Source organism: Panthera uncia (assembly GCF_023721935.1).
Source record: "Panthera uncia isolate 11264 chromosome C1 unlocalized genomic scaffold, Puncia_PCG_1.0 HiC_scaffold_3, whole genome shotgun sequence".
NCBI classification, from domain to species: Eukaryota; Metazoa; Chordata; class Mammalia; order Carnivora; family Felidae; genus Panthera; species Panthera uncia.
The window spans coordinates 80404359-80429520 of record NW_026057584.1 but is presented as its reverse complement, the minus strand read 5'-3'; the positions used below and the strand labels follow the sequence as shown (position 1 = coordinate 80429520).

Genomic DNA, 25162 nt, shown 5'->3' with positions numbered 1-25162 from the left:
CCAAATCGCTCTTCAGAGTCTGCAAGCTGCTCGCACAGCATATTTGCATTTTAAAAGAGGAGAATGGTAACGAAGCAAAGTGTAAGTGTTGTGATCCTGGGCTCTGTGCACACTGTCTACCTAAGGCAAGCATTTCGTGTCGTCTTTCCTCTCCTCGTTTTGAACCATCCCCATGCTATTATTCAGGTTGTTCTTTCCCCTTCAAGCATGTCCTGTGTTCTTTATTCTGATTAATCACCCTTGACATGTTTAACTGGAAGGGGAAAGGAGGGAGGGAAGGAAGGAGGGAAGAGGGAGGGTTGGTAAATGAGTTAGTCAGTAGGTGTAGAAGTTTTGTTGGCCTGTGCCTTTCAAGCAGACTCTGAATTTTTCCTTCAGATAGTGTAGAGTCTGTTCCTTTACAGATGCACAGGCATGGCCATACAAAAGATTTTGTAAATACTGCATGCAAATGTTGACAAAGTGCCCCCAACCAGATGGCGAGTTTCCCTTTTGCAGCAGCCCCTGGGCTTTCTTTGTATTTTTCTCTCTCTGTACCCACTCCTTGAAGACTTCACACAACTGTCCCTGTGTCAGCCAGGAATTTGGACTTAGAAAATGTTCTCAGATCATCGGACTAGAGAGGCAGGGAAGGTTGAAATGGCCAAATAAGGTTTCCCGAGTGTGGGTGCATGCCATCTGTAGGACAGACAAAGCAGAATTCTTCTGACTGTGCTGTCTTTCTCTGTTTTTAAAATACCGGCCCTTTTCCTATCTCATTATTTTCCCCCCAAAGCTCTTGCACAAGCCAACTATAAATATATTCTCAAAGCCTTATGTTTCATGCCTCTGAGATGTTCCCAGAAATTAGTTTCCACTTCGGCAGGGAGGAAGCTGTGAGGTTGTTCTCTGATCCCTCAAAATCCTCTAGAATTGCCGCCTTTATTGCACAGAACTAATGGGGTTGGAACAGAACCATGTCTTCGGCTGGGTGACTCGGAATTTCAGACTAATGTGGACTGTATTGCTTTTTCCTCTCAATTTCAGTTTGAATCAGAAGCTGCAGCTAGAGCAGGAGAAGCTCAGTTCTGATTATAACAAGCTGAAAGTGGAAGACCAAGAGAGGGAAATGAAGCTGGAGAAGCTCTTGTGAGTGTGCTTCAAATGTTTCCCCGGCTTTCTCTCCTCCCCGCGGGGTCTCCGCAAGCCTGTGTCCGTGATTCAGATTCCTAAATATTATGGTTAGGTTGGGCCAAGGCTGTTTGTGTGCATTGGTTTGTTTTGTTGATTTATCCGTAGGTGCAAATGGAAATCTCTGATGCCCTTTTGGTGGTTCATAACTCCTTTTTTTGTTTGGTTTTGTTTTTTGTTTTAGATTGCTCAATGATAAAAGGGAACAAGCCAGAGAGGACCTCAAGGGGCTGGAGGAGACAGTGGTATGTCAACATGTTTCCCAACTCACTGTCGTCTCAGAGACCTGATGAGTTTGTGATTTGTTGCGTTTGTTTATTCTAAAATATCACCTGTGCCCACCTTTCTCACATACCGTCTTAGACAAAACGTTTAGGCAAATTCCATATATTTAGACATTCCATTTAGATAGAACATTGTGTGGAAAAGTGAGAATTGTAGAATTTATTCCCCAGCTCTTGACACAATGATTAACCATCAGTCTGTCAGTCCGTCTGTCTGTCCATCAGTCCATCCATCCATGCTTAGTGCTGTGACCATGCAGACCCTGAGTGAGAATTAAACTGACTTGCAAATCAATGACTGCAAGTTTACAGGTTTTGCACACTATAGCTTTTTTCCATTCAACATTCAAGAGCACCTACTGAGGGCTGGCATTCTTCTAGGTGCTTGGGTTGCATCAATAAATGACAAAGATAAGATCCTGGCACTTGTGAAGCTTACCTTCGGCTGATGGGGAAGACAGATAGTGAATAATAAGGGAGGAAATCATGACCTCCATTAAATGGTTCTGGAAAGTGCACAGGGTGGTTGCTGGCAGAGGTCCCAAGAGAAGGTGACTTTTGAGTAGGAACTTGAAGCAGGTGAAAGGGCAAGACTGGAAGGGCCTTCCAGGCATAGGCAATAGCCCATGCCACAGCCCTGAGGTGAGCCCATGCCTGGTGTTTTGGAGTGACAGCAGGGAGGTCAATGAAGCAAGGAGGAGCTAGGAGGTGGGCACAGAGAGGTCAAGGCAAGAGCAGGTGTAAGCTGGGAAGGGACTTGAGACTTGCAGGGTTTGGGGTAGAAGAGTGACAGATCAGAAGGGCTTATTATTTGAAATCCTGGTTGTTTTTCTTCATCCTGCATCTGAATTCATGACGTTTGTCTCCACTGGTTGACTTCCACTTCAGCTGCTCTGAGGGCCCTCGAGAGGCCTTCAAAGTGCCACACACAGCCTGTGTTTGAAGACAGACCATCCCAACCTAGGCTCTCAGTTTGGTGAAAACATGTCCGGTCATTTAGATACAATTGTTTAGATAAAGTCATACGTTTTGATTCCATTCATGTGCCATGTGAATTTATGTGGTATTGTGCCTATCTCCAAGAATCTAGTGACCCTAGGCTGTAGGGCTGGGCCTGGTTCTGCACTCTGGCTTCTGAGTTGATGTTGGTTGCCCCTTAAAGCCAGGTGGAGGGACAGAGGGTGCAGTCCACTCAGGACAGAAGTAAGATGACTGTATGCAAAGGGTCTTGGGCCTTTCCAGCATGGTGGAGAAGATGGTAGAAGGGGCTGCTGGCTGTAGGGGAGACCGAAATGAAGCTGTGAAATTGCCTTATCTATGTCTCTTTTATTGCAGAAGCGATACTCACAGCTATAGATGATTGTAAAAATTCAGGAAACTATTGAACTGTAAAATGGTACCGTATTCCCACTAGCCAGATATAAGTGACGTTTCAGTACCTTTTTCCTTTCCACCCGTGAACTGCCCCCCGCCCCACTCGCTCACCTGCCATACCTGCCCTTCATGCCCTCCCACAGGGGCTCTCTCACGGTGACACTCACACTCGTGCAAAGTCACTTGTCCTGTCGTGCACTCTGGCGCATGCTCACACCCCACAGTCTGCAGTCCCTTCCTCACACTCGCGGGCATTCACTTCCATGTTCTCGTGTCTGTGCACTTCCTCGCGTGCTGGCCCCTCCCACCCTCACACTCACCCATGTGGCTCTTCTCTCTTGCTCTCACTCAGCACTCACATCACACACATCACGCACATTCACATTTTAAACCCCAAATTGGAACCTCATGGCATCTTTTCACTTAACCTGCCCTCGGAACCTTCCCTAAACTGTAACTGTTCTTCAGGAACAGGCTCGCTGCCCTTGATTGACCTTCCTAGAATTCTCCTTAGCTCAAGGCCTCTGCTGGCTTGAGTATTTGGGCAAGCTGGGGGGTAGAACCTGCTGTCCAGGGGTAGGAGTGTGAGGCCCACTCCAGCAGATGACGTTGGAAGATGTCGAGGCAGCCATGGGGCTTCGGGGCTGGTCCTCTCTTGCTGTGTTGATGGGCCTTGTGTTTTCACCTCTCTGGTCTTGCCCTCACTGTCCCCCGTGACAGGAAGCTAAGCCTGTAACTTTTACACAGAGGGCAGCAGCCTGTAACATGGACAATTTGAAAGAAGGGAGTCAGGTAGAGTGAGGAAATGATAATCTGCTGGTGGAAAATTCATTGCTGCAGGAAAGCCAAATGATAGCTGCCTAAGCTTAAATGTGCAACTTGTAAACTATTTAAAAAAATTTTTTTCATGCTTATTTATTTTTGAGAGAGAGATAGAGTCGAGCAGGGGAGGGGTAGAGAGATGGAGACGCAGAATCCGAAGTGGGCTCCAGGCTCCAAGCTGTCAGCACAGAGCCTGACATGGGGCTTGAACCCACAAACCATGAGATCATGACCTGACCTGAAGTCAGTTGCTTAACCGACTGAACCACCCAGGTGCCCCATCTTGTAGAATATTTTAAAGGTTTGTACCTGCCCCTCCTGAACTGCTGAATTCACCTAAGAGCAAACAAAAATGAGATACAGTTGCCAAACTCAGGACTCCATAGTATTTGGTACTTAAGCCCCAAGAAATGTCTGGCCCTTTGACAAGGCCCCCGTGTCTTCTCTTCCCATTTCCCTTTGGTGTGATGGCTTTTTTTTTATGGAAAATATTTGCTGTGATTACAGTTCAGCCAGGAATAAAATCCCTGAAGCAGCAGAGATAGCATACAGAACAGGGGCTGGGGGTCTGAGCTCTGTGGGCAGGGACCTGAAACAGTGTGTCTGCATAAACGTGGGCTCTGAGCTGTGCCCCTGTGCCTGCGCTGGAAGGTGGCTAAGCCTTGGACAGGTCCGATGGGCATTGCATCCAGAATAACAGGCCTGCTTGGCTTCCTGCAGAAAGGAATTTGCCACATCTGAGGAAGGAATTGACTTCAGCTGCTGCTTATTTCAACACAGAATTGCAGACTTGGACCCAGCAAAAAGACCTTAAATTAACACAGAACTGTTATTCCAAGAAACTTAGTGTTTTTGTGTCTTTATGGCCTGTTTCTTTTTAAAAAAATTTTATAATGTTTATTTATTTTTGAGAGGTGGGGAGGGGCAGAGAGAGGGAGACACAGAATCCAAAGCAGGCTCCAGGCTCCGAGCTGTCAGCACAGAGCCTGACACAGGGCTTGAACTCATGAACCGCGAGATCATGACCTGAGCCGAAGTCGGACGCTCAACCGACTGAGTCACCAGGCACCCCCCGCCACCTTTTTAAAAAAAAGTTTTTTCTTTAGTATGGCCTGTTTCTTTTTTTCTGTGAGCATGTGTGAGCTTCATCCCTTGACATTCTGTGTTAAGTCAACTTCGACAAATTAAAAAGTATAAATGTAAGTTTATCTCTCTCCTCCCTTATAGGAAAATATTTTGCAAGGAACTAATCATATCTCCTGTAGTAAATATATGGAGAATTAAATGAAAGTAAATAACGTGATATTCTGATCTTGTTAACAAAGGTCACCAGGTTTGACTCAGACCCTTGTCTTAGCAGTCTAGTTCCTAAGGGCTCATTTGTAGAAAATAATTCAAAATGAAGAAAAAAAATACCCCCAAGAAGTTAATTACAACATAACAATATTATAACAACAGAGGGAAACAGTAACAAAAGTATACAATAAAAGCCTACTGAAGAAATGGATGTCAAATATGATACATCAGTAAGTTAATACTAGCTAGTGTTTACTGACCATTACGATGTGTCAGAAACTGTTGTAAAAGTTTTGTAAGGATTATCACATTTAATCCTGACAACTGTGAGGCAACTAGTATATTTATCCTCATTGTACAAATAAGAAAACTGAGGCACAAGAAGGTTAGGTAAGTTGCCCAGGGTCACGTGGATAAAAGGTCCACCACCTGCCTCATCCATGAGCTCCGTGATGTAAAGCAAACGAACATGGACTGAGACCAGCAAGGGGCATGGAAATATGAAAAATGTCAGTTGGGATGGGAGAGGTTGTGGGTAACTTTCCTTTTACACTGGCGTTTTGTATAATGTGTATGTGATAAACTAGAGGAAAAAAGGAATCCCTTCTGGTACAATGCAGCCTATTAGGAATTTTGGGGAGAAAACTTTTTTTTTTAAGATTGTTTGTTTGTTTGTTTGTTTAAGAGAGAAAGAGAACAAGTGAGGGAGGGGAAGATAGGGAGAAAGACAGAGAATCCCCAGCAGGCTTCGTGCTGTCAGGGCAGAGCCTGACGTGGGGCTCAAACCCACAAACCATGAGATCATGACCTGAGCGGAAGTCAGACGCTTAACTGACTGAGCCACCCAGGTGGCACATGAGAAAACTTTTTTTTTAATGTTTGTTTGTTTGTTTATTTAGAGAGAGTCCAAGCAGGGGAGGGGCAGAGAGAGAAGGAGACAGAGGATTTGAAGCAGGTCTGCACTGACAGCAGAGAGCCTGACGTAGGGCTCAACCTCAAACCGTGGAATCATGGCCTGTGCCAAAGGACCTTACCCATGAGAAAGCTTTTTAACTTTTGTTTATGAGGGGAGAGAAAAAGTGCTATTTAGAACTCAGCAAATGAGTAGGCTTTGTTCTAGTTTACATTTCATTGTTTGAGTTCCCGTCTCTGGCCCTTGGGATGCTCTTGAGACAGTTAAGGGGGTAGACACAGCTGGTGAGAAAGTCAGGGAAGTGTGGGAGCACTGTGGCCTTACCGGCGGACTCATAGAGCATGTATGGAAAGGTCTGGGTCATTGGGTCAACCAGATGTTGATGGTGTGGCACCAAATCCGTCACGAATTCACTGTTTCCCCCACCACCTAAGTGGCATTTTAACAATCTTCTCTTCCAGTCTCGAGAATTGCAGACTCTTCATAACCTCCGGAAACTCTTTGTCCAGGATCTGACTGCCCGGGTCAAGAAGGTGAGTTCTCTTTTGTGTGAACAGGACTGAGAAGAAAAGAAAAGATGGCCAGAAAGAATCATTTTCAGTTGAAACATCACTTCCTTAAATTGGGGCTGGTTATGCTTAAAAATGAATTACTTCAAGCCAGAGAATGTATTAAAAGAATGTACCAGAGGCAAAACAAAACAAACAAACAAACCAAAACCAAAACCAAAACCAAAAAACCCAAAAAACTTGGGAATATTTTTCCATCTGATTTTTTTCTTCTTAGTAAAAGGAAGTTATAATCCTCTCCCTGGCCCTCATTTCAAACGAGCACATATTTACCTGGCCGCAGTGTGAGAGCTGCTGTGCATGATGCGGGGAAAATCCAGAGGGGTCTTGTCAGGCAGAGTTGCCCCAAAGCCTGGTGAGCAATGCCAGAAACCTGTAGCAATTGGAGGCGAGAGCACCCTGTTTGCCTGTGACGAGGCCATGAGGGGCTAGGTCAGAGTGTGTGGAGCACCCTGACGTGTGTCTAATTTGTTCTTCTCGACACCAGTGTAAGTGGTTCTTACTGTTCTCTTGTTAGTGGAGACAGGCTCCGAGGTTAAAGAACTTGCCCAAGGTCACACAGCTGGAAGAGCCGGAGGTAGGATCGAATCCAGCTCTGTGTGACTTCTGAATCTGGGCCTCTTTGATCCTCACACCTCACATGGCGATCTCGGGAAGTCACCGTATGGCAGATCCCACAGCAGCTCTCGGAAGTTTCAGGAAGGAGGGAGAGGTGGCAGCAGTGAGGGGACTGCTCTTTAAAAATGTTTAAACGTGATGGAAGAGGAGCAATGGGCCATATGCAGATGTGCAGTAGGACGGAAGGAAGGTGTATTTGAAAGTGTGTGTGTGTGTGTGTGTGTGTGTGTGTGCACATGTGTCTGTGTGAAGGAGCCAAGGGAAAGAGGTGAAATATATAAGCAAAGAGGAAGTGATTCATGGGGTCAGATCTGAGAGGGACGGAATTAATAGCACAGATGGACATACTGGGCTTGGTATAAGGGGAAGGGATATAGTCTCCCAGAGAGGAGTAGTGGAGAAGTCAAGATGGGAGACATTTGCAGGAAAATGCATAACAGTGGAAAGATGCATCCAATGATGCATCGATCTTCTCAGTTAATGTGGAGGCTCAGTCCTCAATGGAGAAGGAAGGGAAGGAATGGTGAGGCCACAGAGCCTAGAGCAGGCGCCAGCAGCGTGGAGCAATTTGTCAGGGATGAGTGAAAGGATTGCTGAGCAGCGGTGTGAGCGTCCAGCTGAGGCTCAGAGCATGAATCTGCCATGGCCTCTGACAACTTGGTTCTAGCGAGTTTGGGGACCTGCAAATGAAAACAAAGAAAGGCAGAGCCTGATAGGAGAGTCCAAGGGCTGAATGGCAGTGGTGGGGCGGGTAGGTAGTGACCACAGGCATCAAAATAGAAATGACTGTCAGACCTGGACCAGGTAGGCAGGAGAGGCCAGAGCACAGGGGACAGAAAAGGAGACTAGAGAGCTTAGGCAAGATCTGAAAAGGCTTAGTCAGAGGGATGAGGGGGTCCAAGGAAGCCTAAGATCAGACTTCCCTGATTTCATGATGTAAAACTCTCGAGGAAGGACCTAGTTTTATTAGACCAGTGACTCTCAAAGTGTGATCATCTGGCCAGCAGCCTTGGCATCACCAGGATGCTTGATAGATTCTCAGGTTCTCAGACGCACCTCAGGTCCACTGAAGCAGAGACTGGGGCTGGGGCATAGCAATCTGAGTTTTAATAAACCCAATCTGAGTTTAATTTCCCTCTGGGTGAAATTTGAGAAACTTGGATGTAGATGGAAGAGACACGGGTCTGAGATGTATGTACAGCTGTTACCTCTCAGAAGAAGGAGGGATGGTGGTCTTGTCCATCATCAGATGGCACAAGCATGTCTCACCATTTTGGGCTCCAAGATGTGCTTATACATGTGTTCCTCAACTTATCTGACCACTGAGCGTGGCCCTGCCGGGAGGGAGGTTTCTGTCAATCTTAACATCTGTTGAATTTCCAGAGTTTTTCTGGCAACACCGTGCTCAGATGCCATGACTAGTTTGAAGTAGATTCATTAAGTAATTTCATGGAATCGGAAGCTCAGGCGATAAGCACAGGCCATTGAGACTTCCCAGCAGGACCACATGCAATTGCCCTCAGCTTGCTGACTTATCTCAGTTGGGATATTTGAAATTAAATTTCGGTCTTGGGTTTATATTTTCATACTGCTTCTTCTTACGAGTTTTGGAACAGTTCTTTTGAAAAAGAAAAGTCTATTTGCTCACCTGCAAGAGAGAGGTGAATCTCACAGGGCTAATCTGTATCTTTCAAAGGAAGATTGGAGGTTTTGTTTTGTTTTGTTTCGTTTTTCAGTTCTCTAAAATATAACACTCGTGAAACCCTTGACACGGAGCAAGGAAATTAATTGGGAAGGTCATTGAGTCTCAACTTTCAGAACCTCTTTTTATTTTCACTTTCAGAATAACCTTTGGTGGGATTGGGGTTGTTTTTTTGTTTTTTGTTTTCTTTAAAGAAGATTTAGAGTGTTGTCCACCTTATGCTGGGGCTGCGGGCGGGCAGCGTGCTGGCCTGCCTGCTGACCCCTCATGTTGGTGCAGAGTGTAGAGCTGGACAACGATGATGGAGGGGGCAGTGCTGCCCAGAAGCAGAAAATTTCCTTCCTGGAAAATAACCTGGAGCAGCTCACGAAGGTTCACAAACAGGTAGGAGAGTCGTGCCAGCTTCCTTCTGCTTCTCACATTCTTCTGGAAAGAAGCCCCGTATTCTCCTGGAAAGATGTGGCCGCAGTTCTGGGAGAAGGCTCTGACATCGAAGGCTAAGGGACTCTGTCACCACAAGACATTAGTGCCAGACTTGAAGTCCTTTAGTCTTCAGTGACTTCCCTTATATATAAAATTCTTTTTTCAAAGGCAAATGGAAGGAATTGAGTTTGAGCTCTTGGGCTTTGGGAGGTGGGGTGTTCAGAACCCTGTCTTTCTATCCTGTCTCCAGTCCCAGCGTTGGACCTACAGGCTGCACAGAATGTCAAGTGAATGCCATGGAGCTGGTTCAGGCCCCTTGTTTTTTTACAGATGAGGAAACAGACTAGGACTAGAAGTAACTTAATTCATTTTCTCTCTGCTCTGTCGCCCTATTTATTGAGCACCCTGTCAGGTTCTTACGATGCTCTGGACTTTGTCTAGAGGGACAGCAAAGTTCACGGCCAAGCCTACTGGTGATCTAGGCGGTTGTCTTCTTTCTGTATAAATGCTGGAATGTTCATGTTTTTCCTAAATCCTAAAGATTTGGGCTATGATAAAAACAGTCCAACTTGTTAGACCACATGGGTAAGGTGATGTCATCTCTCTTTGACTTAAGTCCTCTTTGATATTACTGATGGTGGCATTTTTCCCCAAAGGGAGGACGGCAGACTCAACATGGTTGAAGTCACTCATGCAAATTGTTGATGAGAAATATAAAAGCAGAAACTGCAAGGGAATTTGAAATAGGGCTCTGAGATTAATTATTTTATTTATGAATTCAATGAATATGTTTTAAAAATCTACTCTGGAGCTGCTGGTTTGCCTATGGGGTTAAAGAATGCAGGTGCGGACTCGGGATAGGTAACCTTCGTTAGCACTTTCTGATTTTCTAAACTTTTCTTGATCCACTGGGATTCCCACAATGGTCCTGTTATATGCTATCCCTTTTTATGGGTGAGAAACCTGAGGCTTGTGGTGGTTGGATGACTTACCAAGTCTAATGTCAGGAAATGATAGAGCTGACTCTTGAACCTTTTCTTCACCTGGGGCCAAACCTGTTGCTTCTTTTTGTTTTCCTTCATTATCTTTTTATTTTAAAAAAAATTGTATGTATTTATTTTTTTTAATTCCAGTATACTTAATACAGTGCTCTGTTAATTCCAGGTGTCCAGTATATCAGTTCAGCAATTCTATACATTACTCAGTGCTCCTCACAATAAGTGTATTCTCAATCCCCTTTACCTGTCTCACCCATCCCCCCACCCACCTGCCCTCTGTCAACCACCAGTCTATGGCCACACCACCCCACACGTGCCCAGTCTCACCTGTTGCTTCTTAATTGAGGGTCTTAGGTAATGAAAAAATGAGCAGTACCCCTGAGTTACCTGTTAGCCTTTGGATATGTTGCTAAGTGGGTCCAAACCACATGCTGGTGTAGACAACATGTCCTGCAGGGAGGAGCCCTTCAGGGAGCTCTAGAACATGCATGCCTTTCACCGGTGCTTTTGAACTTGCTTTGTCTACATTTCTCAGCTTCCATATGCTAGCATCTGACTAGTCAATTTTCCTTACACTAGTTCCCCCACCCACTCAAACAAAAGAGGAAGTAAATCCTGCCCAAGTCTGAAAGCTTCCTGTGCCTGGAAATGGCTTTTAATTTCATCCTACACCCCCTCCCCACTTCCTTGCACCCATGAACCGTGTGTAGCAAATTGGAGTCCCAGAGTATGGGATCTTGATTTTCCGTCGGTGCTGCCAGCATTTGTGGTCACATGGACTTTCCAAGATGACCTAGCGGGCTGGTTGTTTGGCTGCAGAGACCGCTTCTAGCTGCCCTTGTATCACTGTCTGCCCCTCCTGCCGGCCCCCTCGCCTCCCCGGTAAGTCACCCCTATCCCTTCCCACCGCAGCTGGTCCGGGACAATGCAGACCTGCGCTGTGAGCTGCCCAAGCTGGAGAAGCGGCTGCGTGCCACGGCGGAGCGTGTCAAGGCCCTGGAGAGCGCGTTGAAGGAGGCCAAGGAGAACGCCATGCGGGACCGCAAGCGCTACCAGCAGGAGGTGGATCGCATCAAGGAGGCTGTTCGAGCCAAGAATATGGCCAGGAGGGCCCACTCAGCCCAGATTGGTATGTGTGCCTCTCACCAGGGCCCTTGATGGAAGGCAGGACTCTGGCGCCCAGGAGCACTGATGATGCTCCGAGGCAGCGATGGAGCTCTGGGCTGTCTGTCTGGAACATCTGAAAGGCTGTGGTCAGGCATGCAGGACCTAGGCTAGCTGGCACCTCCCGGCACCTGCGTTCATCCGGGGAGGATGGGTATGTCAGGCACCTGCTTCCTTATACTGAGAGATTGCCACGTACATTGTGGTCTTCAAAGCTGCTGAGCTGAGCAGAGAAGGTGGCCAGCCTAGGCTGTCGGTAAAGGTTTGTGGCTGTAAACAGAGGTACTTTCTCAGAAGTCCTGCGATGTATGGCTATTTCTCAGCAAAGCCCAAAGGCCCTATAGCAGGTGGGCCCATGAAGGGGCCCTATGGAGCCAGAAGCCTCAGGGAAAGCCACTTGCAAGGGCAGGTTTGGAAGTGCCCTGGAAAGAGCCAGGCCTGGCATCGGTGAGCTGGCTGTGGTTCCAAACTGGGGAAGGGGCCTGGACATCCAGCCCCTCCCGGGCTTGGGTTTGGGTATTTTGCCCATGCAGGGAAGAGGATGTGGCTGCTAAGTCATAGTTCCCAGGATGGAGCCACAGGCATAAACCGGATTTAGGGATGTGCTCTAGAGAGCTTTTTTCTTCCATTGAAATGCCTCCAATAACATGTGATATTATTTCCCATCAGATATTGCCGTGCAGCTGTTTTGCACACCAACTTCATGTTTCTAGTTTTAAGATCATACCTTAGATTAGTGTTTTATTGCTTTTCTTGGACTTTACACTCTTTGTAAATCTGGAAACTATGGATCTTGTCGCCAGAAAAGTGCATCATAGGCAGATTTCTGCATCAAGTTTCAGGGGCTGCCCAGATGCCCTTAAAACCCCAGGGGTGCCTACGGATCTGCCGCAGATAAAATGGAAAGTCCTTCTAAGTTTCCTCAGCCATAATTAACATAATTGATACATAAATTCTCTCTGTCCCCTAACCATCTGGTGCCCTGAATTAGTTAACTGCACTATCAAGAGAGCAAACGTCCTCTTTTCAGAAAGCTCTGGTGATTGATAAGGACTGTAATGATACAAATTGTAGGTCTCGGTTTTCACATGTGACCCGCGGGCATCTGGGTATGGCTGTTTAAGCCTAATCTGAACGTTCTGTCCTTTCTGTCGAATACAGCCAAGCCCATCCGCCCTGGACACTACCCAGCATCATCTCCAACGGCCGTCCACGCCATCCGAGGGGGAGGAGGAGGCTCTTCAAACTCCACTCATTACCAGAAATAAATGCGAAGTGAGTCCCTGGTGTCGGGTGGTTTCTGTTTGGGGCAGATCCGTGCCCCTGCCTGGCTCCCAGCAACATCCATGTGCACCTGTGATAGTGAGAGGCTCAGCTCTCCTGGAGCAGACCCTAGGGACACAGCTTACCTGCCCTCAGCTCAGCCCGGAGCCTCAGGGTCTTCTTAGCTAGGGCCACCTGGTGCCGGGGACCCTCTGGGGATAGACAAGGGTGTGGTGAATGATTCACCTGAGCTTTCTTTTGTCTGTGGGGTTTCCCTGTGCAGCTGGCATCCAAAAGGGCAGTACCTGTTTGTCAGCTGCTTTTGCCTAGAGCAGACAGATGTGGGTGGTTGCTTCAAGTTACAGGAGCTGAATAAAAGAAAGAGCCAGATACAGAAAGTCTATTTTTATAATTGCTATCTGAACTCAACAAATAGGGTTTTTAAGAGTGTGCTAATTTATAGCTAGGTAGATCCAGACCACTTTTTTCTTTGAGACAGTGGTCTAGAAATTTCTCTGCCTACAATCCACATGCTTGATATTGCTCTAGCAGCAAACAAACAAACAAGAAGTGATATGCTTTGGAAAAGAGAAGGAGAGACCTTGTCTTTTTGTACTTGAGGTAGAGGAAAGAGGTCATGGGTGGGGCTGGGCGGACAGACAGCTGGGTGGCCAGAAAAGCGTTTAGGAAAACTCTTTAAACCCGTAACCTCTGGATAGAAGAGAGTATCTCCAAATGTTGCCCTTGGATTCTGAGCCCTCACTAAGGAAGCTGGCTTGATAAGCCACCATGATCAAGGGCGACGCAGGGGAACATTGAGTCCTCTCCAGCTCTTTTTGGATCAAGGTGAAGAAAGTGAATGTATGGGGCTGGAGCCCTCTCTCAGGTGATACGACAGCATTGCTAAGCCTCATGCAACAACTTCCAAGGAAGGGGCTTGGTGGCTGCACCCGGAGCTTTCTCCTGCGCCGCCCCAGGCAGCATGCCAAGGAGCAGGACAGGCACTGGTCAGATGAGGGAAAGGGAGGGAAGGCCGAGGGGGCCCGCGGGCGGGCAACATGTCCACCACCATCTGCCATACCCTAAAAGGTGGATGGGAAGTGGTCTTGGCAGTGGGCCATCCCATTCAGATCCGATCACTTTCAATCACAGATAAAATAAAATCGGGTGTTATAAAATTGCTTTTGACTGCATGTTCCTGGTGTTGTAGTTGGCACTTGAAGGGAGCTATAAGACCACATTAGGCAGCTTGGAATAGAAAAGCTAAAGTGTGGTTCTGGAACTTGGGTGGGTGGGAGGGTGTCAGTATCACCTGGTCCCCAGGGACCTAGGCATCTTGAAGGAGCATAGGGCCTGGGCCTTTGTATGTTTACCAAGTACCCCGACTGATTTTGTTAGCCACCAAAGTTTGAGAACTCCTATCCTGAAGTAACCGTGGCTTACATACAGGATGGAAGTTAATTTCTCTGTCACGTTAAGAAAATTTGAGGGCGGCCTGTCAGAGGCTGGTAAGGGAACTCTACCGTGACTACAGAAAGCTCGCCTTTTAAATTTAGACTCACTGTCCTCAGAAGTACCCTCCTCCCTCAAGGTCACCTGGTCCAGCTCTCAGGCCTACATGCCATGGTTAGCAAGCAGAGAGGAAGCTGGGAAGAGGCAGAAGCAGCCCTCCTAGCCGAGTCCTCTTCCTTTACTAGCCTTCCTGAAGTCTGCATTGTACTAATGCCTGCATCCCTCTGGCCGGAACTGAGGCACACGGCCACGTGCAGTGGCAAGAGGCCTGGAAAAGGGTAATTTTTGAGGTGGCACGTCACTCACTGCCCCATGTAAGAGTAGTGTTCTGTACCTGAGGACAGGGCAGTGGATGTTGGGTGAGCAACCAGAACCTGCATTTGTTGAGCACCTACTATGCAGCAGTGCTGTGCTGCATGTAATATCTACATTACATTACATTACCCCATGGCATGTAAGCACAGAGTTGGGGTGCCTAGGTGGCTCAGTCGGTTCAGTGTCCCGCTTTGGCTCAGGTCATGATCTCGCGGTTCGTGAGTTCAAGCCCCGCGTTGGGCTCTGTGCTGACAGCTCGGAGCCTGGAGCCTGCTTCAGATTCTGTGTCTTCCTCTCTCTCTGCTCCTCCCCTGCTCACGCTCTGTCTCTCTCTCAACAATAAATAAACACTAAAAAACTTTTTAAATTTTTTTTTTTTTTTTAACATTTATTTATTTTTGAGACAGAGAGAGACAGAGCATGAACGGGGGAGGAGCAGAGAGAGAGGGAGACACAGAATCTGAAACAGGCTCCAGGCTCTGAGCTGTCAGCACAGAGCCCGACGCGGGGCTTGAACTCACGGACCGTGAGATCATGACCTGAGCCGAAGTCGGACGCTTAACCGACCAAGCCACCCAGGCGCCCCCACTAAAAAACTTTTTAAAAATGTAAGTACAGAGAGGGATATGTGCTTGGGTCCCAGCCAGCTCTTAATAAATATACTGGCTCAGAGATTCTGGAGTCCAGATCCAGTGCAATGGACAGCCACTTGCCTCGTGCAGTCCCGTAAAGGTTCATGAGACCCATGTTTTGGGGAAGGTACGTACAAGCAGATGTTCTCTCTTATGCTTGCGATTGAGAAGCGGTAGGCCCGGTAACACTTTGAGGACCTTTGAACTAATAGCACTGTCCTCGCCCTTCCTGGTGATTCATCGCATTCTGTAACTCAAAATGTTGTAGGCGAATTTGATTATTTCATCTGCAGCTGGAACCTTCTTAACCAACTCTGTCTGTACCTACGACTCCTGTAGCTGGGTACTTTCTCCACATCACAAAACAGGTAGGCCCCCTTCCAGGTTATCAGGATATTGGTGTGGTAGAGGGGCCTGGCTTTGGACAAGAGACTTGGGTCAAGCGTTAGGTCTTCTACTTTCTCCTTTTTTTTTTTTTTTTTTTTTTAAGGTTTATGCATTTATTTGGGGGTGGGGATGGAGGGGCAGAGAGAGAGAGTAAAGAGAGAATCCCAAGCAGGTTCCACACTGTCAATGCAGAGCCCAGTGTGGGGCTCAGACTCAGGAACCATGAGATCATGACCTGAGCCAAAATTCAGAGTTGGACGTTTAACAATGACCGAGCCACCCAGGTCTCCTATTTTCTTTACGTTACTTCTGCTCAGTAACCCTCAGTTGATTCGGTTTCTTCGTCTATGAAATGGGAAGCATGCTTTCCCTGGATCATTGGTCTTGAAATGAGGACAAAATGAGGTCACGTTTCTTAAGCTGCTTGACATACAGCACGTGCTGAATAAAAATGTCAGCTGTAGTGTGGAGTAGCAAGCAGTGCATACTTGGGCACAGCAGGTGGTTGATGAGTGTTGGTCTGTCGTCGTCTGTCGTCTCCAAGTCATGTAGTTGTTACAAAATAGTTTTTAGTCTCTCTCTGGCCCCAGGTTCTTTTTTTTTTTTTTTTTTTTAATATAGTTATTTATTGGGGCCCCTGGGTGGCTCAGTCGGTTAAGGGTCCGACTTGGGCTCAGGTCACGATCTTGCGGTTCGTGAGTTTGAGCCCCGCGTCAGGCTCTGTGCTGATGGCTCAGAGCCTGGAGCCTGCTTCGGATTCTGTCTCCCTCTCTCTCTGCCCCTCCCCTGCTCATGCTCTGTCTCTCTCTCTGTCTCTCAATAATAAATAAACGTTAAAAAGTTAAAAAAAAATAATATAGTTATTTATTTTTGAGAGACAGAGACAGGAGCAAGCAGGGGAGGGGCAGAGAGAGAAGGGGAGACACAGAATCTGAAGCAGACTCCAGGCTCTGCGCAAGCTGTCAGAACAGAGCCCAACGTGGGGCTCGAACCCATGAACCGCAAAATCATGACCTGAGCTGAAGTTGGACGCTAAACCGACTGAGCCACCCAGGCGCCCCACCCAGGCCCCAAGTTCTGACCGCTAAGTGGGGAGGGCCCATGAGTCAGCATCCTATTTGGTGCTCTGACCAGATGTAAGGTGTTTTAAAGATATTCTCATTTATTCATCTAAAGGTTATGAATAAGAACATTGACTATTTTTAAGAAAATGACTGGGCATTTGTCAGGAGAGGTTAAAAAAAAAGGATAGTGACCAATGGAGTGGGGAATTATACTTGGAAGTAAGAAAATGCAAAATCATTTTTTAAAAACCTAATTGCAAATGTGGAATTCATTGCTTAGTTGGGATCAAAACATTTTGAGATGATCTTTCCTGATCTTTGGGACGCTCATCCCAAAGTGTGTCTGTCCTACGTAGAAATGATCTCAGGTGCTGACTCTTCCCAGCCCTCTTGCTAAAGCCACCACAGCCTTTCATACATGGGCAGCATCCGGGTATCTCTGGGGTTTCCTTCTGCTTCATTTCAGGTTTCAAGGAATATAGTCACAATGAGTATTTTGGTTTATGCCCAAAGTTTCAGAGCAACTAAAGATGCCAACATGTAGAAATCAGAACTCGGGATAATGCTGGCTTTTATCTTAGCTAGTTCAAATCCAGGGGGGCAGCCTAGGGGAGGGGACATCTTTTTCAAACCACAAAACAGGACATGGAATCCGGGGATGGCTGGACATGCATGGGTTCAAGCCCTGGCCTTGGCTTTATTTCCACGTGATGTTGGTAAGTTACTTGATATCTTTCAGCCTCAATTTCATCATCTGCAAAATGGGATCAGGCATGGAGAACCTGTTCCGTACTTGGTTTTACAACGTCTTGTGCAGTGTTACTCTTTTTTTTGCAGGGAGATAGTGAATAAACGAGATAACTTCAAATAGTGGTAAGGTTCTGAAGAAAATAAGAGCAGGTTAATGAAATGGGGACACTTATTTAGAAGAGGGGGTGACATTTGAGCAGAGCACTGACTGAGGACAATTACCAGCCACACAGTGACTGGGGAAGAGTGGCACAGCCACTGGCTGGAAGGTGGGAATGGCTGGCATATTGGGGAACCTTGGGAAGCCTGATGGGGCTGGAGCTCAGAGAATGCAGAGACCTTCATAATCAGGGTTTGTTGGGGAAGAAGGTAGTGGACAGATAAATGAGGCCTTAGAAGCCAGGCTGGCAGCTCAGGGTGCAGTCAGAGTGTGCAAGGCCCCTGGGGCCTTTGGGTCTGGGAGTAGTGGGGCCTGGTTTGTGACTGGCAAAGGCCACCCTGTGCTGGACCCCTGGGAAAGGATGGGGTGGCTGAGAGCCAGAGCAGGGCTCCCCTAGAGGCCACTGCGGGAGAAGTGATAACATAGGAGACCCCAGAATTACAGGTACAGAGTACTGGCTACCGAGAGGTGCTGCTATCCGGAGCATAGGTGGAGGTGATGAGAAGGCAGAGTAGAAAGGACAGTTGCTGGTAGGTGGTAGTTGGGGTGGCAGGGATGTGGAATGGGTCTCATCTCTGCTTGCTTTCTCTCACAGGAAGCCAGGTTATCAGCTGAGGGAGGCAGGGAAATGGGGTTGTGGGCGGGAGAAGAGATAAGGTGTGAAATAGACTTCTGAGGCAGTCCTGAGTGTTTATGCATGGCCCACACTTAATGTGGACACCTTTTAAATACTTGTCCGGCTCCTTAGTTCCGAGCGTCCTGGATTGGGCTTCCTTTCCTGGCAGTGCTTTGCCAAGCCATTGGGCGCTTGTTCCAATGTGTCCACCAGATGGCGCCAGTGGGGCACTGCTGATACCTTGGCCCTTTTCTAAAAGGCTTCCAGGCAAAATGGTCTTCCTTTCCCTTTCCTATATTAAGACCACTATTTCTCAGATTTGAATAGCAAATAGAGTACTTTTAAGGGGATAAAGTTCTCACATATTTGCCAGAGTTTAAGTTGTTTTATTATAGTTAAGTATTAACAAATTTAAAACAGTATATACTCTTGTACTTAGTCTTATGCAGCTATCAAGTCAAAACAGATTTAGGAGTTAGATTGAAATGAAGCACAAATCAAAAATCCAAATCACCAGCCTTAACATAATGCAATGAAAGATGGTCTTTTGCTGAAAATAAAGAGCTGGGTGCAATGCGACTCTGGTATGCATTGCTTCCAGAGGAGTTTGGCTTGTCCAAGTTACTTCCGTGTGTCATGACATGACTCACTTCTTTTATCCCCTTTCTGTGCTAACACCACTCTAGAGGGGTGCCTGCTGGCTCAGTTGGTAGAGCATGTGACTCTTGATCTTGGGGTTGTAAGTTCAAGCCCCACATTGGGTATAGAGATTACTTAAAAATAAAGTCTTGGGACACCTGGGTGGCTCAGTTGGTTAAGCACCCGACTCTGGATTTCCGCTCAGGTCATGATCTCACGGTTCTGGAGTTTAAGCCCCGTCTCAGGCTCTGCGCTGAAGGCACGGAGGGTTCTTTCTCTCTGCCCGTACCTGGCTGAAGCTTGCACTCTCTCTCAAAATAAATAAATAAACTTACAATAAGTAAATAAATAAATAAATAAAGTCTGAAAGAAAGAAAGAAAGAAAGGAAAGAAAAAGAGAAAAAAAAAAAAAAGAAAACCACTGCAGAATCACTGCATACCTTTCAGCCAATTCACCTTCTATTGGCTGGAACTCATTATTGTCCTGCATGTCCAGCTTTAGCCAGAGGCTATTTAAGTGATAAGGAGTAGCCCCCGCTTGGTCTACCGTAGCAGAAAATGCATGTGGGGCTGAAGGTAGGCTGGAATGTTTGGTTGCAAGGTAGTCAGCTAGAGAATTTAGAATATGCACATATTAATGCTTCAGATTTTTGTGGTAAGGAAAATGTAAAATTGAAAACATTGTGAGGGGCACCTGGGTGGCTCAGTCAGTTGAGCATCCAACTCTTGATTTCAGCCTAGGTCGTGATCCCAGGGTCCGGGGAGTGAGCCTGAGTTGGGCTTAAGATTCTCTCTCTCTCTGGGGTAGCCGGGTGGCTCGGTTGGTTAAGTGTCCGACTCTTGATCTTGGAAAAGGTTGTGATCTCACAGTTGTTGATCAAGGCCCCACATCAGCTCTGAGCACTGACAGCTCAGCCTGCTTGGGATTCTCTCTCTCCCTCTCTCTCTGCCCATCCTGCTCGTTTTCTGTCTCTCTCAAAATAAATAAATAAACTTAAAAAAATTTTTCTCTCTCTCTCTCTCCCCTTTCTGCCCCTGTCCCCGGCTCACATGCATTCTCTCTCAAAACAAACAAACAAACAAACAAAAAAATAATAAAGGTGAAATTGAAAATCATTAAAAAAAAAAGAAAGAAAGAAAATAATTGTGAAATGAACCACAGGCCCAGGATGCACCTCACTTTGCTGATGTAGATGAAGACTCTGATATTTTGAGGACTGTACTTTTATTAAGAACCATATATATTAAGTCTAGAAACTGTAGCCTATTTAATAAAGTTTTGATAAGCTCTGATAAAATATTTGGTAAAATCACAATGGTACAGCAATAGGGACTCACTAGGGTTCTTACAGAAGAAGCAAAGTTCCAGGCGCCTGAGTGGCTCAGTTGGTTAAGCATCCGACTTCAGCTCAGGTCATGGTGTCACAGTTTGCGAGTTCGAGTCCCACGTTGGGCTCTGTGCTGACAGCCTGGAGCCCGCTTCTGATTCTGTGTCTCCCTCTCTCTCTACCCCTTGCCAGCTCACACTCTGTTTCTCTCTCTCTCAAAAATAAACATTAAAAAAAAGAAAAGAAGAAGCAGTTCCCTGTTTTCAGACTGTGATTTCGTGTTTTGAGGCATAAAGAAAACAGCGCTGGAAAAGCAGGACTGTGATTTCTAGCAGGGTCACCTGGCAGATGGAACCATCAAAGCAGACCAGGTGTTCTGTTACGGCCTCTGTATCTCTGATTTGTGTGACATTCCCTGGGTCAGTGACAGTCACTATGGGATGGCTCTGTCTTCTTCAGGTTTTACTACTTCAGGAGGTTCATTGTGAATATATTTGTTCGTTGTTAGTAAAAAACAGTATCTTTAACTCTTAAATGTTTGTGGGCTGGAAGCGGACACCTAACACAGATCTACAGGCTTTCACAACTGTCCCCTTTGGTTGTCATAATGGTCATCTGTGACTGAGGGCCTGACATCCTGGACCCTATGTTGCCTGCATGCCTGACACTTTTAGGGACCTTCAGGCTTGGCCCAGACATCTGGAATGCATCAATAATGTTCTAGTCTAAGAAGTCTTGTCACAGTAAGCTACACCCAAAAGGGCAAATTCCACGTGTACATTAGAGACAGGAAGTCCAGTATTTTTTAGCTTAGCACTTAAACCTCAGATTTATTTGCCTCTGAATGTCCCCGGCCATTTCCCCACATTTACTACCCTCAGCTAAAGCCCTGAACTTTGGGTCCACTTGGGCCTCTATCTTTGATCTAAGAAATTCCACCTTCTCTCAACCCCCCACCCTGCTCTCTCCCTTCATTGTTTTCCTCACTCCACCTCAGGCAGAATAGTTTTCTTTCTGAGCGTTTGACTTGCAGCACAAAAAGGCCCTTATTGTTTGGTCCTTAATTTATCCTGAGGTTCAGGCTGAGCTTCCCAAGCTGGCACTTCCTCATTTATCCTCTGTTTGCTTTTCTAAATCACTGTCTTTCCTGCTTGTTACTCTTCTCTCTGTCCTGAATAACTGGATCCATCCCATCTGGCATCAGTGACGGGGTCTACTTTGACCATTCTCCTGGTTTTTATATCCATTTAATCACAAATAAAAAATGTACTTAAAATGTATAAGTTGACTCATGCTCATAGCAGAAATGAGTTCACTCTGTACATAGAGGGTAGGTGAGAATTTGCTTTACCAAACTTAACCCCCTGAAGTGGTGAAATCGTTACGGAACCAGGCTGGAACACTGGAGGTAAAACCAAGCGGCACTCGGAGATCTTGGTGGATTGGAGATTTATTTTACACCGATGGGCTCAGAGGAGACTGATTCTCCAAAGGTCTGAGCGCCGAATGCAAGTGGGGAGGGTAATTTACAGTTGTCAGCTTCCATATCTGTGGGGGTTTTCGAGTGCATAGCAAACAAAGGAAGAAGAACCCAGAGGAGGGGTCTCTAAGCTAGAGACCAGAGTCTGTTTTAGCCCCGTTGGCCATCTTTGGTGTACTTTATTTACTTCTCCAACATTCCCCCCCTTTGATGCCTTAAAAAAAAAAAAAAAAACAACAGAAAAACAAAAAACAAAACAAAACAAAAAAAAACTTTTAGTAGGCATCACCTTTCAGTTTTACAGGTTGATACTCTCGGAGGGCTAAGATATGTGCAGTAGTTTGGCGAGCAACAGTGTTTTCAATAAAACGTACCACAGCATTCAGTATACAAGGGCCGATGGATACAAGTAAAATTATGGAGAGGAGGGGCCCCGCCAGGGCAGGAAGCCAGGATGCCCAATCTGTGAGATCCCATCCTTTCCATTGATTGATACTTTCCTGTTGTCTACATTGAATTCTTTCCTTGAGTTCCTTAATCTTAGTTGTAACTATTCTTGACTGGTTTACGAAATAGCAACATTCCTCCCCCAGAAAGATGCAAGACCCTCCTTTTTCTAAAGTGAGGAGGTTGAGAGCTCAACTATGTTGGAGGGTCACTGCCGCCAGAGAGTTTATTTGGTTTTGTAAGGTTGCCACCCGTTCCATGTCTTCATTTAGCTCTTGAGATAGTCTATGGTATAGTCCTACAGATGAGCCTATGCCCCCTATTCCGGTTCCTATTCCTGTCGCAATTCCTGCTCCTATCAGAACAGGTAGCAGGATTGCCTGTTTAGTCCGGGACTTGGGGTAAAGTTTCTTAGGAGCTGATCTTCAGTGTACACGGATATCTCTGGGGTTAGGAAGACAGAATAACATCTGAGTCCAGTTGGCCTCTAAGCATCGGTAGGCTGAATTAGAACACAGATAGAACATCCCAGGGGTTGAACACAGGGTTGCATTCCTCTTTAAGGTTATATTTCTTCTGCCTAGAGAGGTACCGTTCATACCTTCAGGGACTGTACAGATTAGATTGTCAGCATTTGTGAGATGGACCCCAGTGTGAGATGGACCCCAATTAAGACAGAGGTATTGGTTTTGAGATTTTCAGGAGCTTCCCAGGTCAAAGGGATGGGAGTGGCTAAGTAAGCCCTCTGGCCGAGGGGCAAGCACATCCAGCAGGTTTGGGTGTGATTATCTATTTTATAGAGGACTTGTAGTGTAGTGTTGGCCCAAGGCTGGAGTGGGGAATTGCTAAGCATCTGATTGAGGGCTGAAAGGTTCAACCTTGGTAGGCTGCCTGGGGGTGGTTGCCTTTATGGCTTGTATTACCCTATCCTGGGTATCCTTTATAGCTTTTTGAAGGGCCCTGTCTTGCACCCCTCCCCATCCAAGATCCCCCATTGAGGAAGGTAAGTGTAGCAAGCTCGCTTCCCTCTCTGGAGGCCCTTGTTGTGACATGGGGTCCTGACATTTTGGGTTATCTCTATGGTCCAATTCTTAGCCCTTGGGGCACCGAGGGACTGACAGAGTGGGTGTTTTTCCCTTGTAGCAATCTTTGTGGAGGGAGGTGAAGGTGCTGAACGCTCTTGACCCCCTTATTGTCATATAACAATCCTGGGGGCAAAGTGGGTAAGCGGCCATTGTGAGGGTGAGAGAGGTTATCATAATATACAGGCAATACTTAATAATCCTCCCGTCCAGAGGAGTTATGTGAGACCCAGCATGCATCTTTTGTCCCATGTCCACCTTGTTGGTGCAGTCTCTGTCAGCCCAATAGTAAGAAGTAAAATCAGGGCTATGGCACCAGTAAGGGGCAAGGGCTGGCAGAGTTGCATCCAAACCCCTAGGCTAGGTTCACGCGTTGATTCCTCAGGCTTCTGCCGTGCGCAGGTCAGCCAGCTTCCTTGGTGTGGCTGGAGCAGGGCTGGAGGTCTCAGGGGCCAGTTTCCCTTTTGAGGGTCAGTTTAAGCGGGTTGACTAGATCTGGATCACTTCGCCAGATTGTGGGTTCTTCTGAGTTGGCCTTCTTAACTCTGGAGTGATGGACCCATGGGGGTGATACCTGAAACTTTAAGGGCTGTAGGAGTTGTTAGAATAACAGTATGCGGCCCAGTCCACCATGGTCTAAGAGGCTCCCTCTTCCAATCTTTGACCCACACAGAGTCTCCTGGCTGAAAGGGGTGAACGGGGGTCCCTAAGGAAATTGGGGCCCTCTCTGTGGTGTATCTTTGTAACTTGTTTAGGACTGCTCCCAAGGTCTGAAGCTGTTCTCTTATTCCTTTGTCTCCAATCTGGTGTAGGTCTCCTGGGAGTTTTCCTGAACATGAGGCGGGGGTGGGGGGGGGACGCCTATATAATAACTCAAAAGGGGAGAATCCTAGTGCTCAAGGCATGCATCGGGCACACAGGAGGGCCAGCAGTAGTAAATCTGGACATGGGAGATTAGTCTCTTGGTGGAACTTAGCGAGGGTTCCCTTGAGGGTGCGATTCATCTGCTCTACGTTCCCTGAGCTCTGGGGTCGGTAAGCAGTGTGCAGTTTCCAGGTAATGTCGAGGGACTTTGTCAGGATTTGTATAATGTCTGCCACAAATGCAGGTCCGTTATCACTGTGTATGGTTAAGGGTGGACCAAACTGAGGCACAATCTCCCGTAGAAGGGCTTTGGCCACCTCGCGACTTCATTCCGTTCTGGTGGAGAATGTTTCGACCCATCCTGAATGTGTGCAGATTATTACAAGAAGGCACCTGAACCCTTTATTTGGTTGTATGTCGGTAAATTCCACCTCCAAGTCTTCAAAAGGGGCGGCCCCCATCCTTTGCCTGCCAGGAGGGGGCCATGGGGCAGACCAAGCATTGTTTTTGGCACACGTTACACATTTCTCACCGACAGCTCGGCATAATGCCGGCAGCTGGCTGATACAGTAGTTCTTTTTGAGGAGGGCCTCCAGTGCAGTTTTCCCTAGGTGCGTGAGCTGGTGATACTCCTTCACTAGTGTTTTCCCATAGACGACGGGACAAAGATGTGCCCATTTGGCATGACCCACCATCCCTCTTTGCTTAGTGTGCCCCCTTCTGTTGAGGCCCAACTTCTTTCTTCGTTTGTGTACAGGGGCGGGGAGGATTCCCTCTGGGGCGCAAGAGTCATAGTGTTGGTAGGAGCTTTGCCTGGGTCACCACAGGCGGCCACTCTGGCTGTTTTGTCGGCCAGGCGATTTCCTTGAGTTACGGGGTCGTCTCCTTTCTGATGTCCCTTACAGTGTAGGATAGCCACCTTGTCTGGCAGCCATACGGCCTCAAGAAGCTCTAGTATTTCTTCCTTGGTTTTGATAGTTTTCCCTGCAGCAGTAAGGAGGTCTCTTTCTTTATAGATGGCCCCGTGTACATGCACAGTAGCAAAGGCATACCAGGAATCAGAGTAGATGTTAACCTGTTTACCTTTGCTAAGGATGAGGGCTCGGGTTAAGGCACACAGTTCAGCCCATTGTGCTGACCATCCTTCCGGCAAGGCCTTGGCTTCCAGAACTTTGGTGGTTGTGGTTACTGCATATCTTGCTCTTCGGCTGCCCTCTTGTAAATAGATGCTCCCATCGCTGAACAGGGTGATCTCCAGGCTTGTTATAGCCTGGTCTTGGAGGTCTAGGA

The 25162-nt window shown here is 46.9% G+C and overlaps 1 protein-coding gene across 1 annotated transcript in view; it reads left to right on the top strand.

The window, feature by feature from the left end:
• KIF5C (kinesin family member 5C) overlaps window positions 1-25162 on the top strand; it is a 166294-nt gene that overhangs the window by 128727 nt on the left and 12405 nt on the right. Inside the window, exons 20-25 of the mRNA XM_049616144.1 lie at window positions 1027-1128; window positions 1355-1415; window positions 6321-6392; window positions 9028-9132; window positions 11082-11298; window positions 12495-12608. Coding sequence (XP_049472101.1) covers window positions 1027-1128; window positions 1355-1415; window positions 6321-6392; window positions 9028-9132; window positions 11082-11298; window positions 12495-12601 — 664 coding nt within the window. The 3' untranslated portion in view covers window positions 12602-12608. The remainder of the gene's footprint in view (window positions 1-1026; window positions 1129-1354; window positions 1416-6320; window positions 6393-9027; window positions 9133-11081; window positions 11299-12494; window positions 12609-25162) is intronic.